At 38.6% G+C, this 26492-nt stretch overlaps 1 protein-coding gene and 1 long non-coding RNA gene across 4 annotated transcripts in view; one reads left to right on the top strand and one right to left on the bottom strand.

The window, feature by feature from the left end:
• The window catches only part of SLC17A5 (solute carrier family 17 member 5), a 35887-nt gene extending 19507 nt beyond the window's left edge, over positions 1 to 16380 (top strand). For 2 of the 3 annotated variants that reach the window (XM_026007373.2, XM_072735498.1), the window contains 4 exons: positions 2571 to 2703; positions 4456 to 4603; positions 11058 to 11148; positions 14974 to 16380. In XM_026007373.2, the coding sequence (XP_025863158.1) occupies positions 2571 to 2703; positions 4456 to 4603; positions 11058 to 11148; positions 14974 to 15111 (510 nt within the window). In that variant the 3' untranslated portion in view covers positions 15112 to 16380. The remainder of the gene's footprint in view (positions 1 to 2570; positions 2704 to 4455; positions 4604 to 11057; positions 11149 to 14973) is intronic. The other variant, XM_072735492.1, reaches the window with a different exon arrangement.
• A 1102-nt stretch (positions 16381 to 17482) lies between these two features.
• On the bottom strand, positions 17483 to 26162 carry LOC140595327 (uncharacterized). Its single transcript, XR_011996842.1, has 3 exons — positions 25819 to 26162; positions 21596 to 21690; positions 17483 to 21324 (listed from the first exon to the last, which is right to left on the bottom strand). It is a non-coding gene; the product is annotated as an uncharacterized lncRNA (long non-coding RNA).
• Between the last annotated feature and the right edge of the window lie 330 nt (positions 26163 to 26492).

Genomic DNA, 26492 nt, shown 5'->3' with positions numbered 1-26492 from the left:
AGGACATGCTCTGCAGCATTATTTAGACACTGGCAGAGCTACCATTGCAGAGCTGCATGAGAAAGGCCTTCCTGAAACTGCCAATTCTTTTGAACCCACAGAATTGAGTCAGTTTCTATCACAATCTCTGTGCTGATGGTTTTTGTCTTTAAAGAGATTGAGGAAAAGTCTGAGGTGAAAGAGGCAGTTTGTAAGGAAAATTAGTGGCGTTTTTGCCTTCAAAATAAAAGATCAAAGACCTAAATGTAAAGCTAAAACTATAAAACACATAAGTCACTAAAGAAAAAATACATAAATTAGATCTTATCAAAATTAAAAACTTTTGTGCCTCAAAGGACACTATCAAGAATGAAAATACACACACACACACATACACACACACAGGAATGAAAATCCACTAAATGAGAGAAAATTTTGCAAATTAGAACCAGAATCGTTTATCTTGCATTTTTATACAAAAAGATGTTTTCTTTGAAAATTCCAATAAATGTGAATGAAATGTAAAAGTAATTCTCTAGTTGTATAGAAGCCTCTTTTGAAAATGAATTCCTTTTTTACTTTTGTCCCAAATAAAGCTTGCTTGGCATATGATCTCATTAATTTAAAATTTTTTACATTTTTTTAAAGATTTTATTTATTTATTCATGAGAGACACAGAGACATAGGCAGAGGGAGAAGCAGGCTCCATGCAGGAAGCCCGATGCGGGACTCGATCCCAGGACTCGATCCCGGGACTCCGGAATCATGCCTTGAGCCAAAGGCACTCAACTGCTGAACCACCCAGGTGTCCCCCATTAATTTAAAATTTTAAAGCTCTTGATCCTTTGTTATAACCTTGCTTTTTTCATAGAGTTTTAACTTCATTAATTATCCTCACTTTTCTTTTTTCCTAATTTTTCCCAATTCTTATAGCTGTTTCTTATAGCTCAGTGAGAGTTGGGGCAAAATCTATTACCCTATTTTGGATATTAATATTTTAGAATCAATTTTTAAAATAAATGAGTACAAGAAATCATATCCTTGAACAGAAAACTTAACAACTGTGGAAGATGCCCACGGTTATGTGAATTTTGAAGATTTATAGTAGTTTGCAGAAGGTAGTTTTAGGTTGTTAGGAGAGTTTTTAACATTTGAACTTTAAGTGAAGAAATTCAGTAACTCTGATGAATTATCAGTCTTATCGCAGCAGAGAACAAGATGAAGATCAGAAAATTCACTCCTCTATTTGCTTGGGTTTATTTGTGTGTAGGGTTCTGCCACAAATAATGATAGAAATGATCCTGCTCTGGAGAAATCTAAATAGAATAAAATTTAAAGAGGAAATTACTCAGTTTACTACAAGAAAGAAACAAAAATCTTAGCTACAGAAGTAGAACTGGAAGCATATAGCATCTGAATATAGAGGACCTTTACAAACTATGATGAAAAAAACCAAACCTTTTCTTAAGCATGCTTAAATTTAAAATAGCAATAGATTTTTTTGGTTTGTACCATTCATGATGCTTAATTGGAATTATTACCAGATTTAAATATCACTGATAAAATATCTTTCTACCTTTTTTGTAAAACACTACATTAATTGTAAATACTAAAAGGTGTCTCCATTTTTCTCAAACTATAAAAACATTTGTTCTTATCAGAATTAGGCCATTTAATTTTGGCACCCCAGGTTTATGCTGGGGAAAAATAAATAGAGGAAAGAAATTTCTTTTCTTTCCCTGCTATGTTTTCTTCATTTTACAGAATTTGTGATTTCCTAAAAAGCCGAATGTCAAATCAATTTGTACAAAGCAAATAGCACATTTCCATGATAAATTCTGTTTCGTATCTCCTGCTGCTTTTATTTTTTTAAGTGGCAACTTAAAGGAAAAAAAGAGGGAAAAATAGAGGTCTGTCACCTCATTTACCTTTGTCCTCTGCTCAAAGCAATGTGGTAGTGCACTGGACAACTGACCTAGATGGTGTGCTTTAGAATAATCCATTAAACTATACATTTGACTTATGTGTTTTTCTGTATCTATATATTATTTTATAATAAAAATATTTGTATAACATTTTATATATATCACTATTTTACATAATAATTTATAAATATATTTTAATATTTTCTATCTTTATATTTATATAAATATCTATATTTATATGAAACAAATTATATCATTTAAAATATAAATAATATAAAGTTTAAAATATGATTTATGTATGAATAGAAATATTTATAGTAATTTTACATATTATAATTTTATATATAATAACTTAAGATATAAGTATATAACATATGTAATATACAATATGTGTTGTGTAAATGTAAATATAAATAAGTAAAAATTGACCAAAAACTGTTCCATAGGGAGAATCTATAGCTAATAGATTTGTCTTCTTTTACTGAACCTGCACCCCAAGTCCCAAAATAACATGTAATATTACCTTGAGTAGACTGTACTGTGTAAATAGCAACAGTATATTGCTATGAATTTCCTTTTTGAGTGGTGGTGGATGGGAGGAAGTAGATGTTGTTTTGGTTCTTTCTCTTCCCCATAATTAATTCTCTATCTTCTTATCCCTCCCAGAATGGGCTTCTATCTGCACTGCCTTACTTTGGCTGTTGGTTATGTATGATCCTGTCTGGTCAAGCTGCTGACAATTTAAGGGCAAAATGGAATTTTTCAACAATATGTGTCCGAAGAGTTTTTAGCCTAATAGGTAAGTGAAGTGAACGGGGTTTGTTTTGGTTTAAAATATTTACTGTGTATATAGTGCTAGGCAAAACAAAAATGATATTAGTCATTTATTTTGTTCACATATTAAAACACTATATTTTAATGCATGTAGTGCATTTCTGTACAAGATGATTTGTTCTTTATGAACCATGCATTTGAGGGTTAATATTAATAATGTCCTATTATCACCACCATAGTCTTATAATTATAAAAATATGGCTTGCTTTGCTAAATATCATTTCCAGAATTTTATAAATCACTGTTTTCCACTCTAAGTTTGCAGTGAAAATAATATATTTAAGGGGTGCCTGGGGGGCTCAGTTGGTTAAACATTTGCCTTTGGCTCAGGTCATGATCCTAGGGTCCTGGGATAGACCCCTGCATCTGCTGTTTCTCCCTCTCCCTCTCTGCTCGCCCTGCTTGTGCTCTCTCTCTCAGCCAAATAAATAAAATCTTTAATTAATAATAATAATATATTTAAGCCTGCATCCCTTTTCTAAGTGGGTACATTTTCAACTTCAAAAACAGTTACTGACATCATTACATTAAATGAGGAGCTATAAATCAAAGAACTCAAAGGAACATTAAATAATCATGTTTCAGACTGCTTTCATAAAGGTAAATTTTAAAACTATCTAGGACAATTATTTTTTTTCTTTAAAGATCTTAAGTAAGTATAGACCCTAGAAGTTACTGATGGCTATACTTAGGAAATTACATTGTAACAGGACCCTATTCAGGATGATCCTACAAACACCTGCTGTGCAGCTGCTGCTGGCCAATGCTGTCCTGTTCTATTGCTTGCTTACCTCAACTCTCAAGAAATTTTCCACACCTGCAAATGAAACAGATCCCTTTAGATTCGATCCAGTCTTCTCTTTTTTGGCTTCCTGTTCACCTGCTCCGTCCAATATGGTAGCCACTATCCATGTATGGCTTTTTGCACTTAATTGAAACTTAAAAATAAGTTCTTCAGCTGTAGTATATACAAGTACAACTTTTCCATCATCAGAGAGAGTTATTGGATAGCACTGCTGTAGAACAGAGAAAAAATGGCAACCCACTCATGAAGTCCCTTCCTGTTACTTGCATCTTGTGCTTCACTGCCTGTAATAAAATATGTATATTGCTATCAGTTGCTAAAACTGAGATGAATTGTTTTCTAATTTTATTCAATAGAGTTTATTTAATCTTCTTTGGTTATATGAATTTTACTTTATTTTTTTAAAGATTTTATTTATTCATGAGAGACACACACAGAGAGAAGCAGAGACATAGAGGGAAAAGCAGGCTCCATGCAGGGAGCGCGATGTGGGACTCAATCCCTGAACCCCAGGATCACGCCCTGAGCCAAAAGCAGAGCTCAAACACTGAGCCGTCCAGGCATCCTGGTTATATGAATTTTAAATCTCATTCTGTATCGACTATTAATTCTCTCTGGAACTGTATTTTTCAGTCATTCTCTTCTTGCTCTTTGTAGAACTTTGGCTGAGTCTTTGTCACAAGAATTTTTAATAATATTGCATAATGATATTTTCCTTCTACTTTTAGATTAGTTGCATTATGTGTTTTCCAGCAGTTTTTGTTTTGTCATGAAAATGAGTCTTCTATGCAGTACAGTGTTTCTACAGTAGGTGGCAGTAATATCAAATCTCAGATTTATACTTTATTAAGGTAGCCCAACCAAATAGTAATACTGGGGCTTCTTTTTCTGTTCATAACTTTTTAACTCCAGGAATGATTGGACCTGCGGTATTCCTGGTAGCCGCTGGATTTATAGGTTGTGACTATTCATTGGCTGTTGTGTTCTTAACCATATCCACAACACTGGGAGGCTTTTGCTCTTCTGGATTTAGCATCAACCATCTGGATATTGCTCCTTCGTGAGTACTAATATAAAGATTGGCTATGATTGACTTTAAATGCATTTCTTTAAATTGTGACAAAATATATGTAACATGAAATATGCCATTTTAACCATTTTTAAGACACGTTAAATTTTAGATATTTGTGAATACATCTAGAAAATAGTAGTTATAGGCAGTTTGATTTATGGATCTGGAACTCAGAAGAGCATTCTGATTGTAAATGAAAATTAGGGAATAATAATAATACACATTTTGAGGACACTTGGATGGCTCAGTTATTTAAGCGTCTGCTTTTGGCTCAGGTCATGATCGCAGGGTCCTGGAATCAAGCCCTGTGTCCAGGTCGCTGCTCCGTGGGGAGTCTGCTTCTCCCTCTGCCCCTAACCCCCACTCATTCTCTCTCTCTCTCTTTCTCTCTCTCAAATAAATAAAATCTTTTTTTAAAAATCCACATTTTGAAGTATTTAAAGATAAGGATTGCCTTGAGAGAGAGTGACAAGCAATCCCAGAACTGGATCTTGGCAAACACTTAGCACCCAGAACGAGGGGAATAACCAAAACAGGAAACTAAAAAGGTGCAACAAGAGAAATAGAAGGAAAACTGAAGAATCTGATATCAAGGAAGTGAAGATTATCCAATCTTCAATTCAAAAATAGGTTCTGGAAAAGAGATAAAAATTTAGGAATCATCAATATATGAGTAGTAGAATTGGCCATGGAATTGGATAAAATTACTCAGAAAACAATGATGAAATGGGAATTAATCAAGAGAAGAATGTGATGCAAGTATAATTGAAAAGAAGCAACACAAAAAGGAAAATAAGTAGAGATTGGGATCCCCAAAGGGAGAGCTTGAATAACAATGTCAGATGCCACAGAGAAGTCATGTAAAGCAAGAATGAAAATGTTCCTCTCCCGATGGAAAAGTTCATTAAACATCTTGGTAAAAATGCTTCCGTAGAACAAGAAGGATGCTAGGCTGCAGTGACTTAAAGAGTGAATGGAAAGATAAGGAAGTGAAGATTGGTGACATAAAGCAGGGATTTCAAAAGTGTGATCCTTAGCCCATCCACATCAAAATCATCAGGAGCACTTGTTAAAAATAAAGCAGAACAACTGGTCACACGGCTGGGGAAGGAATCTGTATTTTGTTGCTCCTTCAAGTTGTTTTCACAGATATTAAAATTTGAGAACCACTGCCAATAAACATCGATTTCCAAACTATAGGCTATGAAGAGAGAAGAAGAAAAAGGTAAAGATGGACACATAGTGATGGAAGATGGTTTGGGTTTTTTTTTTTAAGGCAAAAGAGACCCAGGTTGTTAATATACTGAGAAAAGTCCAATAAACAAGGGAAGGTTATAAGCTGAAAGAAAAGGGGATCCCTGGGTGGCTCAGCAGTTTGGTGCCTGCCTTCGGCCCAGGGCATGATCCTGGAGTCCCGGGATCAAGTCCCACATCAGGTTCCCTGCACGAAGCCTGCTTCTCCCTCTGCCTGTGTCTCTGCCTCTCTCTCTCTGTATCTCTCATGAATAAATAAATAAAATCTTTAAAAAAAAAAAAAAGCTGAAAGAAAAAACTGACAATTACTGATTGGTAGAGGTCACAAAGGAATGAGATTCAGAGCCCATATAGAGGGATTGGTTTTCAAATGAGAAGAAATGGAAGGTAGTAAAGTGGGTTCAGTTAAAGAAAAGTTTTGAGGTGAGTAAGATGAGAACTTGAGAACTGTAGTGGTTCATAATATATCCACAAATTCTTCAACTCTTCTCCCTTTGGAAGATGGAGCCTATTTCCCCCTTCCCTTGAGTGTGGGCTGGATTTAATTGACTTGTTTCTACTGAATATGGCAAAAGTAATGATATCTGACTAGGTCATAAAAGGCATCACAGCAGCTTCCTTGCTGTCTGTCTCAGATGACTCAGATACCATGTAGGGAGGACAGCTAGCAGCCTGGTGGCAAGGCCCACATGGAGGGAGTTGAGACCACTGTCAGCAGCCACACAAGTGAGCTTAGAAGCGAGGAGTCTGCTTCTCCTTCTCCCCGTCTCCCTACTCATGCTTGCTCACTCGTGTGCTTTCTCTCTCTGTGAAGGAAATAAATAGATAAATAGATAAATAAATAAATAAATAAATATCCTTCTTAGAATTTAAAAAGAATTTTAAAAACCTAAGTAGATACAAGAAGTAAAAATTGTAAGGAACATAAAATTGGCTCACTAGCCAGCTAGCCAGAAAGAAGGTTTCATGGAGCTGAAATGTAGTTCAGGATTCATCAGATGCCTTCAATCCTTCAGAAGCCCTGGAATCTAGCAAAAGCTTCTGGGAAGGGAAAAAAAACAAATATACATGGTACCTGCCTCATAAGATTGTTGTGAGGATTAAATAGAACACACATACAAAAAAAAAAAAAAACCACACATACACTTGCGTATATACTTAGCTGATAATGTAATGCCTTTGCACATAATGCAATAAAGTATTTTTTTCTGGCAACTTTGAGCCAGGTGCCATGACCAGGGTTATTAATGAATCCAAGTAAAATATTAAAGGGATGATTGATGAGCTCTTAGAAAAGAAAATACTGGGATCCCTGGGTGGCGCAGCGGTTTGGCGCCTGTCTTTGGCCCGGGGCGCGATCCTGGAGACCCGGGATCGAATCCCACATCGGGCTCCCGGTGCATGGAGCCTGCTTCTCCCTCTGCCTGTGTCTCTGCCTCTCTCTCTCTCTCTGTGTGACTATCATAAATAAATAAAAAATTTAAAAAAAAAAAAAAGATTTTAGAAAAGAAAATACTGATTACTAAGGAGCAACCATTGGATCACTAGCAGCCAAAATAGCAAAGTGGTCTAATTTCTCAACATTTTTAGCCTTGTTCATAGAGGGAACACTGTATATTTGGCATATCAGGATTTCAACTAGATCTCCTATGATAATCCTTTTAGATAAGATAAAAAAGACGAATTGGATGTATAATTAGGTGGATGTATAATTACTAAATTTCAGTGTCCTAGCTTGTTGATTAATGGATCTAGTCATTTAACAAACACTGCCAGGCACTGTACCAAATGTTGAAGACACATGAAAGTAACATGGCCCCTGATTAGCATCTGTATAAGCTTCTGGTGGCTTGGAGGGTTATAAGGTCATGTCCTGAAGCATATACTTGGATGATGTACAGGTAGGATCCTGGAACTGGGCTTCAAGCATCAGCTGAGTGGTTGAGCTTCACATCTTAAAGGCTCTGTTCTAGCCATGGTATTTTGTGAGTCATGAGTCAAAAAAGACATTTATCTAGATATGGCATGAAACTAAACAGTTTAATAACATAAATGATACCAAAAAATAGTTTTAGAAGTTGGGAGAATGGTAAGTACACGTATGCACCAGATTTGTGATTGCAATCACCATATGCATGTATGTGAACAACTTTTCACAGTAACTTTTAAAAGTATATAGCTGTGGAGGATCCCTGGGTGGCTCAACGGTTTGGCGCCTGCCTTTGGCCCAGGCTGCTAACCTGGAGTCCCGGGATCGAGTCCCACGTCAGGCTCCCGACATGGAGCCTGCTTCTCCCTCCTCCTGTGTCTCTGCCTCTCTCTCTGTCTATAATAAATAAATAAATAAATAAATAAATAAATAAATATTTTTTTAAAAAGTATATAGCTGTGCAAATGTAAGGTAATTTCATCAAAGTCAAAATTATTTCCCTCCCTTATATTTTGATTCACCCTTTCAGATGAGCTTTCAGTTTTTATTATCCAGCTAAAATTTCTTGGTTTAAAGGATACTAGCTGTTTCTAGTTCTCGGTGTTTTGTTTACCTGGGAGATTACATATCTTATGACCATGCGGTTGTTCAGTTGCTTTTTGTTTGGTAACAACTGAGTGCCCGTGCACTGGGTAACGCCCTGATAGTCAGAACAAGAACATTTGAGGACCACAGACTTTTAAGCATTCAGCACTGGAGCTTATGGGGAAAAAATAAACTCAAGAAAACTGGTATTTCCTACAGATTGAGTTCAATGATAGCTATATTATTAACAAGGAAGCATTATAGATTATAACCTTGTAATATTAAATATTGATTTGGAATTATCAGACAAATTGGGTAACATTTTACAGTCTTTCTTCATTTATAGTATGGAGATACCAATCCCTACCTCATGGAGTAGATTTTACTATTAAAATGGGATATATATGAAATACTTAGAGCCATGCTGACATAAGGTTTTTCAGTAAACAATCAGGATTCCGGTTAACATTATAGATGTGTTCATGGCATTTTCTAAGCCTTTTCTTCACTAGATTAAACTAGAGAGTTTCTGTGGATAATTGTGTTGCCCCAATACAGGGGAATTGGAGAGATTTTTAACTATTAATCCCACAGCATTCTAGTACTCCACTGGCACAACATGTAGACTGACTGTACAACATGTTTTTTTCCCAAGCAGTCATCCATCTCTCATGGCCCTTCCTGGCCAGTGTAATATAAATACTTGAATGAATTTCTCGGTGCTGACATTTAGGATTTCACAGCATTCATCTGCACTTAATATCTGTCACTTAAAAGGCCTGGCAACATTGCAGTTGATTCCTCCTACTGCCAAGGTGTTAATGGTTTAAAAAAAAAAAAAAAAAGGTTCTGCCAAGCTTGGTTAATTTAAGATAAACTCCCTAAAGGGTATAAGGCAAAAAGACCTGTGCCATATTCTTTTGTTATTATATCCAATATGAATGAGTTTTGAACATAAAAATTTGTGATGTTTATAGATCATTGAATTAGGTTCAGCAGGATGTTTTATTTAGGCACTGTATTAGTAAACTCAGGCTGCACTCAAAATGCCATAGACTGGGTAGCTTAAGAAAACAGTTTATTTTCTCACAGTTCTGGAAGCTGAAAGTCTGAGATCAGGGTATCAGCATGGTCAGGTACTGGTGAGAGTTCTTTTCCTTATTTACAGACAGCCTCGTTCTCCCTGTGCCCTCACATAGCCTTTCTTTGGTAAATATAGAGATAGAGCCATTTCTCTCTTTCCCTCTCCTTATAAAGCCACCAATCCTACTGGGTTAAGACCCTACACTTATTTAACCTTAATTACCTCCTTAAAGCTGTATTTCCAAAAGCAGTCACAGTGAGGGTTAGGGCTTCAACATATGAATTTTGGGAGGACATAGTTCAGTCCACATTAGGCACTTGTTCATATCCAAAATAGGGAGAGAAACTTCAGATTAGTCATCTGCAACCATGATAATGAGGATCCTAAATACTAATAGAAATAGTAATATCCCACAATAAGACTGTATGGACTAATAAATATCAAGCTTTTTAAATTTGGACCAGAATTTTATTTTATTTTATGATAATACTGATAATTTCATGAAAATTAAAAGTTCTTGGGACAGCTGGGTGGCTCAGTCAGTTAAGCCTCCAACTCTTGATTCTGGCTGAGGTCATAAGGGTGATGAGGTCGAACCCCAAGGTAGGCTCTATGCTAGGTGTGGAGTCTGCTTAAGACTAGCTCTCTCTCTTGCCACTCCACCCTCCACCCTACCCACCCACCACCCCCCCACTGCTTGCACTTGCTCACTCTCTCTCAAAAAAGTTCCAATTGGACTTTATATATACCTAGAAGATTTTTATGAAAAATAAATTATATGTGCCATTTACTTAACCAATTTTTAACTGCATCACTACCTTAAAATTTTCTTGCTAAAAATATCAAAGCTAAATCTAATGCACCCTTTGTGCATTTTTTGGTTACACACACACACATATACACACACACATACACATGCACACACAATGTATACCAAACTCATCTACTTTTGGGAAGTGTGTGAGGAGTTAGCTATAAGCACATACATAATAAGTAGAACATATAAGTTGTGAAATGGTTATGTTCAGTATTATCTCATTTGCATAATAATATTAGAAATATATACATATAAACAAAAATAGGATACTTACCAAAGTGTTAATGTTGATTATTTCTATATGGGAGGACTATGGGTAATTTTATTTTCTTTTTTCTTTTTTTTCTTTTTTTTTTTTTTTGGTAATTTTATTTTCTTCTTAGTTTTTTTGTTTGTTTTTTAGTTTTCAACAATAAAAAAGATTTTCTAATCAGGAAATAAATTCTTTTTTTTTTTTTTTTTTTACTGAAAAACTGTAAGATACACCAAACTTCCTATCTAATACAGTCATATATAAAAATCAATCTCAACACTTTCTAAATCACTGTAAAAAGGATTTTCATTTCAGAGGCTATGTTCCCCTATATAATGATAGAATGCTAATTATTGAAATGGAAGTTTTTCACTAGCTAAATATAATCTATCTTAGTAAGACATTTCATTTAGACAGGAAATGTCATACAAATACAGAGTATTCTAGAAGTAGTATAGCTGTCTGTTGAAAGAAGCTACTTAAATGTAATCATAAACCTCTATGAAAATGTTTCTGCAGGTATGCTGGTATCCTCCTGGGCATCACAAATACATTTGCCACTATTCCAGGAATGGTTGGGCCTGTCATTGCTAAAAGTCTGACCCCTGATGTAAGTAGATAATTTGCTTATGAATTGCAAAGGTCTATGCAGTTCACTTGAACTTGCACATCTATGTCAAAATTGAATATATTTTAATTAAGAGTAAAATTCTGAATGTTTATACTTATGCAATTATTTATATCAACAAAAAACTAAATGCCATAATGGACAGGAAGGTATATTTTCAAAGAACACTCTTTGGTTTTTAGACAGAACAATAGAACTCAGTTCAGTGAAGTTCCATGACATAACTGACACCACACAAGTACTTAAAAGTGGTGCTATTATACAAGAGAAATAATTTATGTATTTGATTTCAACAAAGACAAACTGGCAATGTAAAGCTATTCAAGAATTAGATCCACAAAGGTGAGGTATCAGGAAATCATATGGCAAAGAGTACAGAACAGGGGAAATGATCAACACTGAGAGGAGCAGAAGACTTGTAAAGACATGGTAGATGTTTTCACATATTGAAGGGCAACTACATGAAAGATGGTGACTTATCTTGGCAGTTCCATGAAGAGAAATAATGAGAACATAATGGGAAATTTTTCTGTTTCAAGCTGTCTACTATATGGAATGGGCTGCTTTATGAGTTAGTGAGCCCTGAAATAGTCAAACATTCTAGGGCATATCATGAGTGATTCTTAATATGCCAGATACTGAGGATCCAAAGGCAAAATAACAAGCTTCTACACTCAAGAAACTCATCATTTAGAGATTGCATGTGATCAAATAAAGTACAGCATGACGAATGCTGCAGAAAATAATGTCTGCAGAGTGCTGTGGGCACAGGGGAGGGAACACACAATTTGTGGGGAAGGATCCCTGGAGGAGTGAGCAGGGTGTGGGAAGGGCACTGAGCCTCCAAAATACCATGTGCCTAGGGTTGGTTCTGCCTCAAGCTGAAAGGTGGCATGGTGCCACATCAGTAAGCAGAGACTCAGTACTGTCAAAGTTGCCCACAATGTGTAGGAAATAAAAATAAATGACCTCCAACTCCAATTTCTACTATTTAAAAAAATCTAAAGCCTGGTGAAATATATTTTTCAAGAAGCTGACTTAAACCTCTAAAAGAGACTTAATTTTCTTTTTGTCTCTGTGATCAAATTAACACCATCTAATCCTTAGGATTTCAGGATACGCTTACAAACTTTCTTATTACCAAATATACTGATTTCAGGCATATGTGTTCACCACAGTGAATGTTCTATTTCCTCTCTGTTCCCATCGTTTTTTATTTTTGAGATTTATTTATTTAAAAGAGAGATTGTGCACACAGGGGGAGGGGGAGAGGGAAACAAGCAAACTCCACACTGAGCAGGGATCCTGACCAGGGCCTCGATCCCAGCACCTGAGATCATGACCTAAGCTGAAGTCAAGAGTAGGATGCTTAACTGACTCAGCCACCGAGGCGCCCCTGCTCCCACTTTTTCTAATTCCTTACTTGAACGACCCCATGTCTTCTTGTTACTGTTTTTTCTCACTTAATAGAAAGGGATGTTGGGAAAGTTGTGTGTTGTTTTTTGTTTTCCCTAAAATTCTGTGTCTCAACATGGTCACCTCAGAAATGTTTAACCCTATCTTTGTGAAGTGTTGTGGCCACATAGTAACCTAAGTCAACGTACTACCATGTATTAATTTCACTCATTATGGATAATTGTATTATTTCTGCAAGGGATATCTGGATTCCTCAGAGTCTTGAATGTTTGTCAAGTGGGAACTCAACTGGATTTTGGATTTGCTATCATAGCATTTGTTTAATGTTATTAAAAGAATATTATTTTTTAAAATGAAAAACGGGCACCTGAGTGGCTGAGTCAGCTGAGCATCAGACTCTTGATTTAGGCTCAAGTCATGATCTCCAGGGTAATGAGATAGAACCCCGAATCTGGCTCTGCACTCAGTGTGGGGTCTGCTTGTGACTCTCCCTCTGCCTCTGCCCCTACTGCTGCTCACACATGCACACACATTCTCTCTCTAAAATTAATTAAATCTTTAAAAAAAAGAAAAAGAAAAAGGAAAAGCACATATTTGTCTTTACAATTGTAACTGCTCACAATTAAAAATGACTTCACTGCCTCAAAAACTTTGTGGAATGAGCCTAGTACAAGTAAGTAACATTGTTAGCATGTCTAAATACTTACTAAAATTTAAGATGGATTTCTAAGATTTTTTTTTCACCAGAATACATGCATCTCAGATAAGCATAACATAACAACAGAGTGCTTCCTTTCCCCATGATTTTCCTTTTTCCCTATGTGAATGACCTCATGCTAGCCTCCTAGTGCCTTTCCTTTTTCTTCCTCATTACCAATTCCCCTGCTTGTTTTTCTTTTCTAAATGCTGCAAATGTAGCATTCTAGTTAAATTGACATTGCAAAATGGGCAGCCCCGGTGGCGCAGCGGTTTAGCACCACCTGCAGCCCGGGCGTGATCCTGGGGACCCGAGATCGAGTCTTGCGTGGGGCTCCCAGCATGGAACCTGCTTGTCCCTCTGCCTGTGTCTCTGCCTCTGTGTCTGTGTGTGTGTCTCAATAAATAAATAAAATCTTAAAAAAAAAAAATCCAAAAAATGGTTGTTAGTCACATGACCCAGAAATTAGCTAACTGCCTGATGTTTTTATACCACTGTGTTATATGCTGAACAATTGTGTTCTGTTGATCTCCTAACTGGCAAATCCCATACATGTCCTGTTTTGTGGACCACTCAAGAGTTCTGTGTGCCAGGACTGAAAGTGAAAATTTCTTTTTTTTTTTTTAATTTCTTTTTATTATTTATTTATGATAGTGAGAGAGAGACAGAGAGAGAGGCAGAGACACAGGCAGAGGGAGAAGCAGGCTCCATGCACCGGGAGCCCGATGTGGGATTCGATCCCGGGTCTCCAGGATCGCGCCCCGGGCCAAAGGCAGGCGCCAAACCGCTGCGCCACCCAGGGATCCCGAAAGTGGAAATTTCAAGTCCATCTTAACTCATCCTTACTTGATCTATCTCTTTTATCTCCCATCTAAGAACTTGGAAGGTGATGGACAGCATATTACTTTCCTAGTAACACATGATTGAAAAACACGTGTTTTATTTTTAGTAAACTTTGAGTAAATAGTATTGTAAAGGGGCAGCCCCTGTGGCACAGTGGTTTAGCACCACCTGCAGCCCGGGGTGTGATCATGGAGACCTGGAATCGAGTCCCATTGTCGAGCTCCCAGCATGGAGCCTGCTTCTCCCTCTGCCTGTGTCTCTGCCTCTCTCTCTCTCTCTCTCTCTCTCTAAATACATAAATAAATAATCTTTTTTAAAAATAAATAGTATTGTAAAGATACACAAATCCTAAGTATATGGCTGGATGAGTTTTCACAATGTCAATACACTTGTGTAACCAACACCCAATCAAGAAACAGAATGTTACCTCTCTTGTAAAGCCTCTGGGTACTCCTTGCTCCCATTGTCCTTGCACCCCTGCCAAGAGGAACGTTTTAATGAAACTTTTAACACTATGGATTAGTTTTGTGTGGTTTTGAGCTCTTATATAATGGAATTTTATATAATGCAGTCATTCAATACTTACTCTTTTTGTCTGGCTTCTTCTGCTTAACATTTTGTTTGTGAGATGCATCCATATTGTTGTAGCTCACTCATTTTAGTTACTATATAGTATTCAATTGAACAAATACACCACGATTTCACGGTTGATAGACATTTCGGTTGTTTTCACCATGAGGCCTTTATGTATAATGCTTCTGTTGTAACAGTCTTGTCAACCCCACCTTTTCCACAAAGTGAACTATAAACAAAACTTATTCTCATGTGCATGTTTTTCTTTCTTCCTATAGAACACTATTAGAGAATGGCAAACAGTTTTCTATATTGCTGCTGCTATAAATGTGTTTGGTGCCATTTTCTTCTCACTATTCGCCAAAGGTGAAGTGCAAAACTGGGCTCTCGATGATCGACATGGACACAGAAACTGAAGGAAGCAATAAATAATCCTGTCTCTATTAATGTATTTTTTGTTTATCATGTAACCTAAAAGTGCCTTTGATATTTTAAATGTATATGCAGTCTATGTATAAGAAAAAAATTGTATGAAATTTTTAAGGCTTGTAATCATGAAATGTCACAAGTTGCCAGATTGGTAAAATGAGCTGTTTTTAATTATAATAACATGTATCCTGGAACTTACCCTTGAGGGTCACATACCTGGCTGTAAATCAGGCAATAGAAAGTATGGGAGTTCTATTTATTTTTAAGGACCATACTTGAAGGAATGAGCTGAAGTGAACGCCTCTATACCTTTGCTTAATTAAACTAGATAATAATTCTCAGGTCTTGACAAACACCTGTTTTTGACCACTTTCCTCATAAAAATTATTTGTTGGCAGAAATCTGTAACACTTAGGTCTCAAACTGTACCCTCTCCACGGAGCTGCCAGCCACTGTATAATTTGGCCTGGCAGCCACACCAAGGGAAGCATGCCCAGGCAGCTGCCAAGCATTCCCTCCCTGACTTCAGGGACAGTGCCCAGCATTTACCAGAGCCGCATCCAAGACCAGGGTCAGCGCCAAGTCTTCAGATGGCGTTCTTCCTCTGGGGGCTGTTAATGTGTCGATAAGCCCTGAGGAGGCCCAGGCAGCAAGATCCACTGCCGTGGCTTCGATGCATCCTCACACCTTAACCTTGCCAGCACGCTGGAATATTGATGGGCATGTGACCTGCAAGACAACAGTGTGATGCCCAGTTAACCACAAATAATATCATCCTTGAGTTAAATTACTTTCATGTGGATCAGAATATAAATTTCCAAGTCCTGTGTTCAATGAGCTTCACCAGAGTAAGTAAAAAAAGATTTTTTTACAATTCTCACATTTTTTCCCATTTATCTACATGGAAGCTTCTAGTTGCAGTTTAAAGTTGAAGTGGCTTTTATTTGGCCACATCACCTACAACCAGTGGTGTAATCATCCTTACTTCCGGTTCTTGACATCATCTTTTCCAGTTTTTCCCTGAACCATCTTCCAGTGGTTTTTGAGCATGCTTCGAGGGCATCTATGTGATTTAGAACTCAATTTATGTTTTGTTAGGTTTGTTTAACACCACCTGTAACATTTTAAGTAAAACTGATTAATGTAATATGATGTGGATACATTTCTGTAAATTTATTTTTAAACTTGTAAATAGCCTTAAGTTGCTAAGGTGATATTTCTTTTATAAATCATCAAAATAAACATTTTTGGATGGATTTTTGGATCTGACAGCCCTATGGGATTCTCTAGTGTCCTGAGTGGCTATTTTACATCCCTGCCATCCTCAAGTCACCAGGCTACCTCCACGTGCCCCTGTGCCACCCCCAGCCCAAGGAGACTTAGGGCATCTAAGTGATAGAGCATTAGGAATATCTGGCCAGGGGCACCTGGGTGGCTCAGTGGTTAAGCATCTGCTTTCGGCTCAGCATAATCCTGGGGTCCTGAGATCACGTCCCACAGCGGGCTCCTCTCAGGAGGCCTGTTTCTCCCTGTCTCTATGTCTCTGCCTCTCTCTGTGTGTCTCTCATGAATAAATAAATAAAATGTTAAAAAAAAAAAAAAAAAGAATCTCTGGCCATCAGCCTACCCTTCCTGGCTCTGCAAAGGGCCCACTCTTCTCCCTGAAGCGTTTGACTACACCACAGATGATACCGTCTCTGACCTCCTCTAATTCCTTGCTTTCATAATTCCTCTGCTATTTGCTTCTTCAATTTCTACCTCTCTTGTTCTTTTCCTTCTGTCCCAAAGACACTCAAGTCTTCTCTAGTCTTAAAAAACAAAAATACAAAATTCTTCTGGGGACATTAAACCCACAGGTACATAAAGACTATGTCTACAATGATATTCAAGAAACCAGAAACAGTGGTTACCTCTGGAGAGAAGGAAAATAGACAACCAGGAGTAGGAAAGAGAATTAATTTTCATCTTACCAAATGTGGCAGTGTAACCATTTAACTTAAAGAATCATTAAAAAAAAAAAAAAAAAAAAAAAAAAACACCTGTTGCTCAAGCTACTGTGTAATCACCACCAGGTTTTCAGCTGCCAGTTGGACATCCCCAACTGGCTATCTTCTCTGCGCTTGGGATTTCTTTAAGCCCAACCTCTCTCCCTCACCCCCACCCCCACTAAAACCCTCTCTTCCCACCACTTTCCTTATGGTTGTTAGGAGCTCCATTTCCCTGGTCACCTCAGCTTGGGCTGGGAACCACTTTTTTATTCCCCCCATCCTCCTCGGCCCCACCCCTAACATGGTGTATAATTATTAACCACCTGTCTTTTCCATTCCAGTTTTTCAAGTCTCTGGAACATTTTCTTTCTTTTTTTTTTTTTTTTTTTTTTTTTTTTGGAACTTTTTTTTAAATCCCTCTCCCATCTTCTAAATAAGATCTGTGTGACTTTTGTTTCCACCTGGAATAGGAGTTAAATGTCCTCACTGCCTTGAGTCTGATCTGTCCAACTGCCACAGGTACTGAGTTATTGGTCCCAACACACCTCATCTCGCTGAACAGGATGCTCCCCCAAGCTGAACCCTACCCCCACTTCCCTTTACCCAGTAAACTACCCAGCAGCCTACCCTCCTCACTCCTAGGCCTCCTATCCCATCCTCATCTCCCACCACACTTGGTCACAGTGACATCGGGCTACTTAACTCTTCCCCCACCTGCTTGCCATTGTCCCTCACCTCCACACTTTTACCAAATTCATTCTTTGGACCTGCAAAAGTCACTCTTCACCCCCACCTATTTCATGACCCTTGACTTTCTCCAACTCCTAGAGGTGGTCTCTTCTTCCCATCCACTGAAATATCATATTACTTATTTTCAGTTTTTTCTTTTTTTTAAATTCAAGGACGCAGTGTCAGGAAAAGATCATTCATTCATTCATTCATTCATTCAACAAACCAGAATATCTACTCTCTGGTAGGCACTAAGGATACAGATATGCATTTGACACAGTCCTTTCCCTCACTGCAGGCCTTCCTGGAGCTCAGACACCCAGGTCTCCTTGCTTCTCCATGGCCTTTTCTTTATAACAGGTATGAATTTGTTTGTGTAATCTCCCTGTTAGATTCATTGAAAGCACCTTGAAGGCAAAGTACATTTAGTTCATCTCAGCACTGTCTCCCTCATAACAATATGTGCTTTGTCTCAATATTTTACTTTCCTAAAAAATATTTTGCAAATCAACCTTTGGTTAAATGGACTATACCTAGAATTTTTCATCTCCTGTATTGTTCTTCTCAATATTTTTTCCCATAAAAAAATAAATGTAACGACTGACATCTTTTAACGAAGAAATGACATGCTAGCCTTGAAATGGAGTATAAGTGGCAGTCATGGTAAATGGTTTTGAATATATTTAAGAATAGCTTAGTTCTAGATAAGCAAAATGCTGCTCCCAGTTATGCAACAAATATTTATTGAGCATTCATTACGAGCCAGGCTTTGTTCTTTGCACCCAGGGTACAGCAGTGAAGAAAAGCAAATCTCTTCTTTCATCGAGCTCACATTCTAGTTTATTCCCCTTCATAGGCTCCAGTTTGAAACGTTCCATGTAAAAACATTATTATCCACCCAACAATCAAAGGCAGTGGGAGTGAGTATGCCGGCTCAACTTGAGAATCAGAGGTAGGAAAGAAATGGAGGCAAAGGCTGAAGTCAGCAGTCTGTATTAACCATCGCAATGTCCCTCTTGCCCTAGCCTATGTTTCATTTTCAAGAAATCAGAAATAGAGACGTTTGAATTTGGACCCTGGTGCAAAGTAAAGAATCTCCTCTCTAGGGGTAGTGTGTCACTGTTCTAAATAAAATTCCCTCAACGGGAAATATCAATAAGAGTATTTAGAAGGCAGGAAGAGCACCAGAGGAAGTGGCCTGGTTCCCCTCTGGAAAAGCATGGGTTAGTGCCTCAGACAAATAGACCTGGGGTAAATGTCTAATTTCAGTTAAAGAATAAATTATCTCTCTCATAGAAATGTAAATTAAGATGGATCACAAAGACTTTTCAGATGCCTCTGCCTTTTAGAGTAACCCTAAGCAGAAAAGCCAAATATAAAAGTTGTGCTCTGAGTAATAAAGAAAGCACTTTCTAGAAGCTCCTGCGAGGGAAAGCTCTGAGTACACCCAATATTGAAAACAAATGACATGTAACAAATTTTCTGCCACCCTTTTTCATGTGCTCTGATGGGGAAAAACACTAGTAAATTTCCAAGCGCCTGTTTACTTTCACTTTATCTTGATGCGGGAGGAGGAGGAAACTTAGAAGTTCCCCGTCACTGGCGATCCTGTGCTGGTAAAGTGAGAAGCTGGAAAGTCTTTCAACCACCACCTGTTTCCCTGCACGGGCCTTCACCCGCGAGAGGCCGCACTTTGGCCAGGGGGAGCCCTACCATCCTAAATAGCACATTAAGTCTCTTCTTCAAGTGCTCTTTTTGGCAGAAGCAACTGAAATGTGCCAGCGTTTCAAAAAAGGCACGGCCTCCAGCATCAAGGGGGGATACTGACCCCGTCTCCCGGTGGAGCACCACCAGCAGCCCCTTCTCAGCCTTTTAACCACCTCACACTCACTCCACAGCCTGAAACTTGAGCTTGCCACAGAGTTTGGCCGAGATTGAAGGTGATCTGGGTAGGATACAGTCTGGTCTTTCTAATGCTCAAGAACTGTTCAGTGTGAAGGATCCGGATGCTGTTACAGGAAATTCAAGTGTGCGTATCTGATAAATTACCTACATAAAATGTTATAGTGCACTTTTTTTTTTTAACATCAATAAGCTATTTCAGATGCCTGCAGTGCTTTGAATTGTTCGATCATCAGTAGTAGGAAGTTGATCCCCAGGCATTCACAGGATTCTCTTTGTGATCACCTCCAGCTAGAGAGAAGCACAGAGAGACAAGAGCATTTGTGCAGCGCTGTCACCTCCAGCCCCTCAATACAATCACCTTGCAAATCCAGGGCCAAGACTTATTTCAAGCTGGGATCAGAGATACATTCTGTGACTGTTAATGAAGAGAGATCTCTGGCTCGGCAGGGCCTCAGCCTTCCAAATGCCAACTAAAACCAAATAAGCCCAATGGCTTTACTTATTACATTAGGCCAAAGAAAAAATCTTCAATATCTATCTCTAGCACAGAACTAAATTATTATTTGAAGAACAAAATTGTTTCCTTTCTTTCTTTTAGAGAGTGAGAGCACAAGTGGAGGAGGGCAGAGGGAGAGAGAAGCCTAAGCAGGCTCCATGCTCAGCACAGAGCCCAACTTGGGGCTCCCTCTCACAACCCGGAGATCATGACCTGAACAGAAATCAAGAGTTAGTTGCCTCATAGATTGACCCATCCGGGGGCCCCTAAAATTGTTTCTTATTAGTTGAAAAGATGCCTACAAGAAAGAAGCCTTGTGCATAAGGGCACACTGAAGATTTTTACCTTCTCCCTAGTTGTAAAATTAGCCCTGCTGCAGAGTGACCCCAGCTGGGACTCTGTTGTATCATTGTTTCATGCATGAAAATAGGGAATATTTCATTTTCCCTAATAATAATAATAAGTTATTCTATATTTGTTCTACAGGACTATGAATTTTTAAAATGTTTCCTATAAACCTAAGCATGCCAGGACATAATTCAGTTGCTTCTGTGAAAACTCCGAACTCATTATTTCTTGAAACCTTCCATGATTGGGACACTGGTGTGGCGCAACAGACCAACCCTCCCACTCGGTGCTGTTACTGAGGAATAGATTCCCAGAAGAAGAGCTATTGATATTCCAGTCTTAGTTCCATGAACCTTGTTACTTCAAATTATGGGATGGGAAGCAAGAATTTGGAAGGGGGCGGATCTTGGCTCCCGCTGGGAAGTGAAAGTTCAGAATGCAGGAGAGAAAAATACCTCACCTTGTGTTTTCTATACCTTCTTTCCTACATCTCTTCCTGACTCTGTGACAGGCTCCCCTCCCTGCCATGGCCTCTGTTCTTTCTGGGACGGTCTCTCAGACACCAGACCTTCTTTTTGCCCTTGCATTTTGACCCACACAATAAAACAGAACTTAACTAGGCTGATGAGGAACAGTGGTGATTTTCTCTCACCAGGTTTAGACTGGCCAGAGGAGCAGGCAGGCATGAGGTGCACATTATTACATCTTCTGAGTCCCCTTCTTCCACCGTAAGTCTGAAGAGATTGGAAAGAAGAAAGAGATGAAATGGCTTGAATCAGGAATGAGACTGCCACGTGAATAAAAACTACATTAGTTGAGGAAATAGTAAAGACGTGTTCAAAATTGGGTATAAAAGTATCTAGTATTATAATGTTATAAATAACAATATTTATAAATTTCCCAGGGTAGAGAATTGGTGTCTGGTATCGTACAAGGGCTCTACATTTAATGTGGGTTGAATTCTCCTCACAGCCCTATCCTGTAGGTATCAAAGCCACCACTTACAGATGAGGAAACTGAGAAAGTCACACAGCTAAGTGGCAGAGAGAAGCTTCAGTCCAGGTTTTCTGATGTTACAGCAGACTCTTTTCAGTCCTGTGCTGTCTCCATTAGAAATCATGTTTATAGTGTTGATGAACATAAAAAAAAAAATTACAACATTTTTATAAAGTAATTTTTAAGCCAATATTAAAAAAATATATTCATTGAACTGGAGATTCTACGTAGGGTAATCTAACCTAAAAAAAAAAAAAAATACTTGAACAAGCACTAAACATTTTTTAATACTATCAATTTTCCATCGATAAGTAAATTATTAAATAAGTTATGGTACATTCATAAAAGAGAATACTATGCAGCCATTAAAAAGTGAGAGAGATCTGAATATAAATATAGAAGAAAGTCCATACATTTTGTTAGAGGATGAAAAAGAGTCACCTAACAATATGCATTGTTTTATCCTATTACTTTTATCCAAACAAACTGTGTATTGATAAATACACAGAAAAAGATCTGTATTAACAGATCTGCTATTAAGCAGTAATGTAAATTAGGAGCTAAATAGAAAAAAATTTTGGAAAATATCTTTAGAGACTAGAAATAGGGACAAAATTAGATGGATTTCACAGTATTAAGTACTTGTGTTCAGCAGAAGATACCAAAGTAAATGGATGACAGACCAGAAGAGAGATTGCAACATCTTGTCAGTACAAGAGATTCATATCTAGACTATTCAAAGAGCTCCTGCAGGTCAACCAGAAAAAGTCAGAAAACCCAAGAGAAAAATGAGCAAACTATGAATAGATAATTCACTTAACAGAGGACTAGATGTCAAACAGGTACATGGAGAGATGATCCAATTCCCTAGTAATTATAGAAACAAATAGAAATGTAAACTAAAACTATAATGAGATATCACTTTAGATCCACCAGATTGGCAAAAATTAGAAAGTTCGATGCTACCAGGTGTTAGCAAAGGATGTGGGGAGATGAAAATTCTTGTCCATAAGGAGAGCAGAGGGAATATAAACTGGCATATCTGTTCCAGAAAGTGCAATGTAGGTACTTACATAAGAATATGTCCTTTGGGGGATCCCTGGGTAGCTCAGCGGTTTAGCACCGCCTTCAGCCCAGGGTGCCATCCTGGAGTCTCAGGATCGAGTCCCATGTCGGCTCCCTGCATGGAGCCTGCTTCTCCCTCTGCCTGTGTCTCTGCCTCTCTCTCTCTCCCTATGTCTATCATAAATAAATAAGTAAATCTTTAAAAAAAAAAAAAAAAAGAATATGTCCTTTGACCCTCTCAAAGAATGCCCCCCCACCTGGGTATAGTCGAAGAGTGATATTCGCTTAAGTACTTAAGGAAGTACACACATCACACTGTTTATTGTGACAAGAGTTGGAGGCAACCTAGGTGTCCCTCATTAGAGAAACGTTAAGTTAAATGTGGCAGACGTCTACTATGAAATGATATCACTCAGGAACATGCCAAGACCTCAAAAAGTGTTAAGAAGACTTACAGCACAATACCACTTCCAAACATTAAAAACCTATACCAAAAAATGTGATATTTTGCAAGAACATTTGTATAATTAAGAACATACAATAAATAATATTAGAGTGGGTGACGATGCAGGGAAGGAGCATGAGAGTAGAGATGGGGAAAGGAGAAAATTAAAAATAAAACAAGACAGTAGGCTTGCCCTGAACATAAACATCTATGAACAGAAGGGAATGAGACAAAAGTAATTTTTTTAAAAGAAAAAATTTTTTTTATTTTATTTTTTTCTAAAAAAATAAATTTTTATTTATTTATTCGTGAGAGACACAGAGAGAAACACAGACACAGGCAGAGGGACAAGCAGGATCTCGATTCTGGGTCTCCAGATCATGCCCTGGGTTGAAGGCGGCGCTAAACTGCTGAGCCACCAGGGTGGTGGCTCCAGCAAAAGTAATTTTTAAGCAGTACTCCAAAAGTGTTGAAGTTGGGACAGAGGAAGAAATACATCACTTTCTAAAGCCCACTTTTCTAAATAATTCTTTTTTTTTTTTTTTTTTTTTTACAATGAATGTGCATCACTTTGGTAATTAAAAATAAAAATGTTGGGATCCCTGGGTGGCGCAGCGGTTTAGCGCCTGCCTTTGGCCCGGGGCGCGATCCTGGAGACCCGGGATCGAATCCCACGACGGGCTCCCTGCATGGAGCCTGCTTCTCCCTCTGCCTGTGTCTCTGCCTCTCTCTCTCTCTCTGTCTGTCTCTCTGTGATGACTATCATAAATAAATAAAATTTAAAAAAAAAACTCCTTATTAAATAAATAAGTAAGTAAGTAAGTAAGTAAATAAATAATAAAATAAAAATAATAAAAATAAAAATGTCGGGATCCCTGGGTGGCGCAGCGGTTTGGCGCCTGCCTTTGGCCCAGGGCGCAATCCTGGATCGAATCCCACGTCGGGCTCCCGGTGCATGGAGCCTGCTTCTGTCTCTTCTCTGTGTTACTCTCTCTCTCTCTGTGTTACTATCATAAAATAAAAAAATAAAAAAATAAAAAATGTCAGGGGCACCTGGCTGTCTCAGTGAGAAGAGCGTGCAACTCTTGATCTCCAGGTTGTAAGTGTGAGCCCCACAATGGGTGTAGAGTTTACCCCCCCAAAAAAGTCACAGAAGAGTAGTTATTGGGAATATTAGAGAAATATTCATAATATATTACCAGGTACAGCACAATTACATTTTATGTTAATTTTCAGGACTTTATTGACATAAAATCTGCCCTTTTTTTAAAAAAACGATTTTATTTATTTATTCATTTATCAGAGACAGAGACAGAGGGAGGCCGAGACACAGGCAGAGGGAGAAGCAGGCTCCGCACAGGAAGCCCGAGGTGGGACTTGATTCCGGGTCTCCAGGATCACACCCTGGGCCGAAGGTGGTGCCAAATCGCTGAGCCACCTGGGCTGCCCCAAATCCACCTTTTAAAAAGTGTACAATTCAGTTGTTCTTAGTGTATTCGCAGAGTTATGCAACTGTTCCATATCCAATTCCAGAACATTTCATCACCTCACAATGAAACTCCGTATACACATCAGCTGTCACTCTCCATTTCCCCTACCTTCCAACCCCTGCCAACCATTAACCTACTATCTATCTCTACAAATATGCCTATTCTGGATATTTTATATAAATGGAATCACATAAATGTGGTCTGTGCACCTGGCTTCTTTCCATGTCATAGTGTGTATCAGCACTTTATTCTTTTTATTCCCAAATAATATTCTATTAAATGGATATACCACTTCCGGTTTATCCACTCATCAGTTGATGAACATATTTTGGATCATTGCCATATTTTGGCCATTAAGAATAATGCTACTATGAACAGTCATATACAGGTGTTTTTATGTGGGCATATGTTTTCAATTCTCTTGAATATAGCGATTCCATTTTTGTTTAAATAAAATATGCACAGGAAAAGAAAAAAAAAACCTGAATACATACACCACAATGTTAACAGTAATTATTTCTGGATAGTGGGATAAGAGGTAACTTAAATTTCTTTTCTCTTTAGAGCTTTTTTATGTAAGTTTTTGAAAATTAAAAAAAAAAATTTAAGTCAGAAAAAAAAAAAACTCACGTGTTTAAACACACACACACACACACACACACACAAAGAAACAAACAATAACCACCCAGGAGTCAGCCTGAAATTGACAGTTGCCTTGGCTTTTCAACACCAAACCCAGGGTCTCTGGCACTGGCTGGAGTGCCCTGTCCCCAGCTTCATCACCCTTCAAACTTCACACCTCAGCCTGGGCATAAAGTGACTTCGGTGGCCTACAAAGTGGCCCTTGTTGATATGCACGGCGGGCCACGGGCCATGCCAAATGACCCACATTTACTTGCCAAAAACCCAGCCGCTGTGGACAATCCCACTTAGTTCTGCTATGTTCTCCCTCCTTTACTCCAGGATAATGTCCACCATTTTCGGCATAAGGATTTTATATTTGGGGTTTTTTTGTTTTTTTGTTTTTAGGATTTTGTATTTTGAAGAAATACTTTTCAAAGACCCGATGATTAAAGTACACCCACCAGGGGCCCCTGGACGGCTCGGCCGCCTAAGCGCCTGCCCCAGGTCACAATCCTGGGCTCCCCGCTCGGCCTCCCTCCACCTGCTCCTGCTCCTGCTCTCGCTCTCTAATAATAAATACATGAAATCTTTTAAGAAAAGGTACACACACACTCAGACTCCTCCAAAAGCCCGGAATCCATTGCAATTTCACTGGCCAGTCACAGCGCGAGGATCGAGGACCGTTGGACCCGGGACGCCAGAGAAATCCTCCAGTTTGGAGCCACTCGGGGCGAAACCGAGCCGCGGGCGCTTCCCGGCGGGGCGGAGCGGATATTTATAGCGCTCAGGAAACTTGGGTTTGACTCCTATTTCAGCTGACTCGCGAATCAGAATTATCGAAGACTAGATTTCTTTTGTCTGAGCAAAGAAGATGACAATTAGAGCAACCATCTCTGCGCGCTCACGGAGAGAAAACACAAAGAGAAGAATTTACAATGACTCAGCCCCGGGCGCGCGGCGGGCGCGGGCCTCGCGAACAATGGGAAGTCCCAGCGGGGCCCCTCCCGGGTCCCCAGCGGGCGTCTACACCCGCGGCTGCCCGGGCTCGCGGCAGCAGGGACGCAAAAAAAAAAAAAAAAAAAAAAAAAAAAGAAAAGTGATTGTTTCCTAACCCTCTTCAATTGCTTTTTAACCTAAAATGCAGAACTCGCTCCTAAGATCACAGTATCAAGACGATCTTGTAAAATCCACAGAAGGTCCGGGACCTGAAAGCAAAGGGTCTCCGGCTTCATTTCCAGCGGGAGGGTCACTGCAGTGGCAAAGGGCAGACGCCAGGAGACCC

This window comes from Vulpes vulpes, chromosome 1 (genome assembly GCF_048418805.1).
Source record: "Vulpes vulpes isolate BD-2025 chromosome 1, VulVul3, whole genome shotgun sequence".
In the NCBI taxonomy this organism is placed as follows: domain Eukaryota; kingdom Metazoa; phylum Chordata; class Mammalia; order Carnivora; family Canidae; genus Vulpes; species Vulpes vulpes.
The sequence above is the reverse complement of the archived record's forward strand: the minus strand, read 5'-3'. Positions and strand labels throughout refer to the sequence as shown.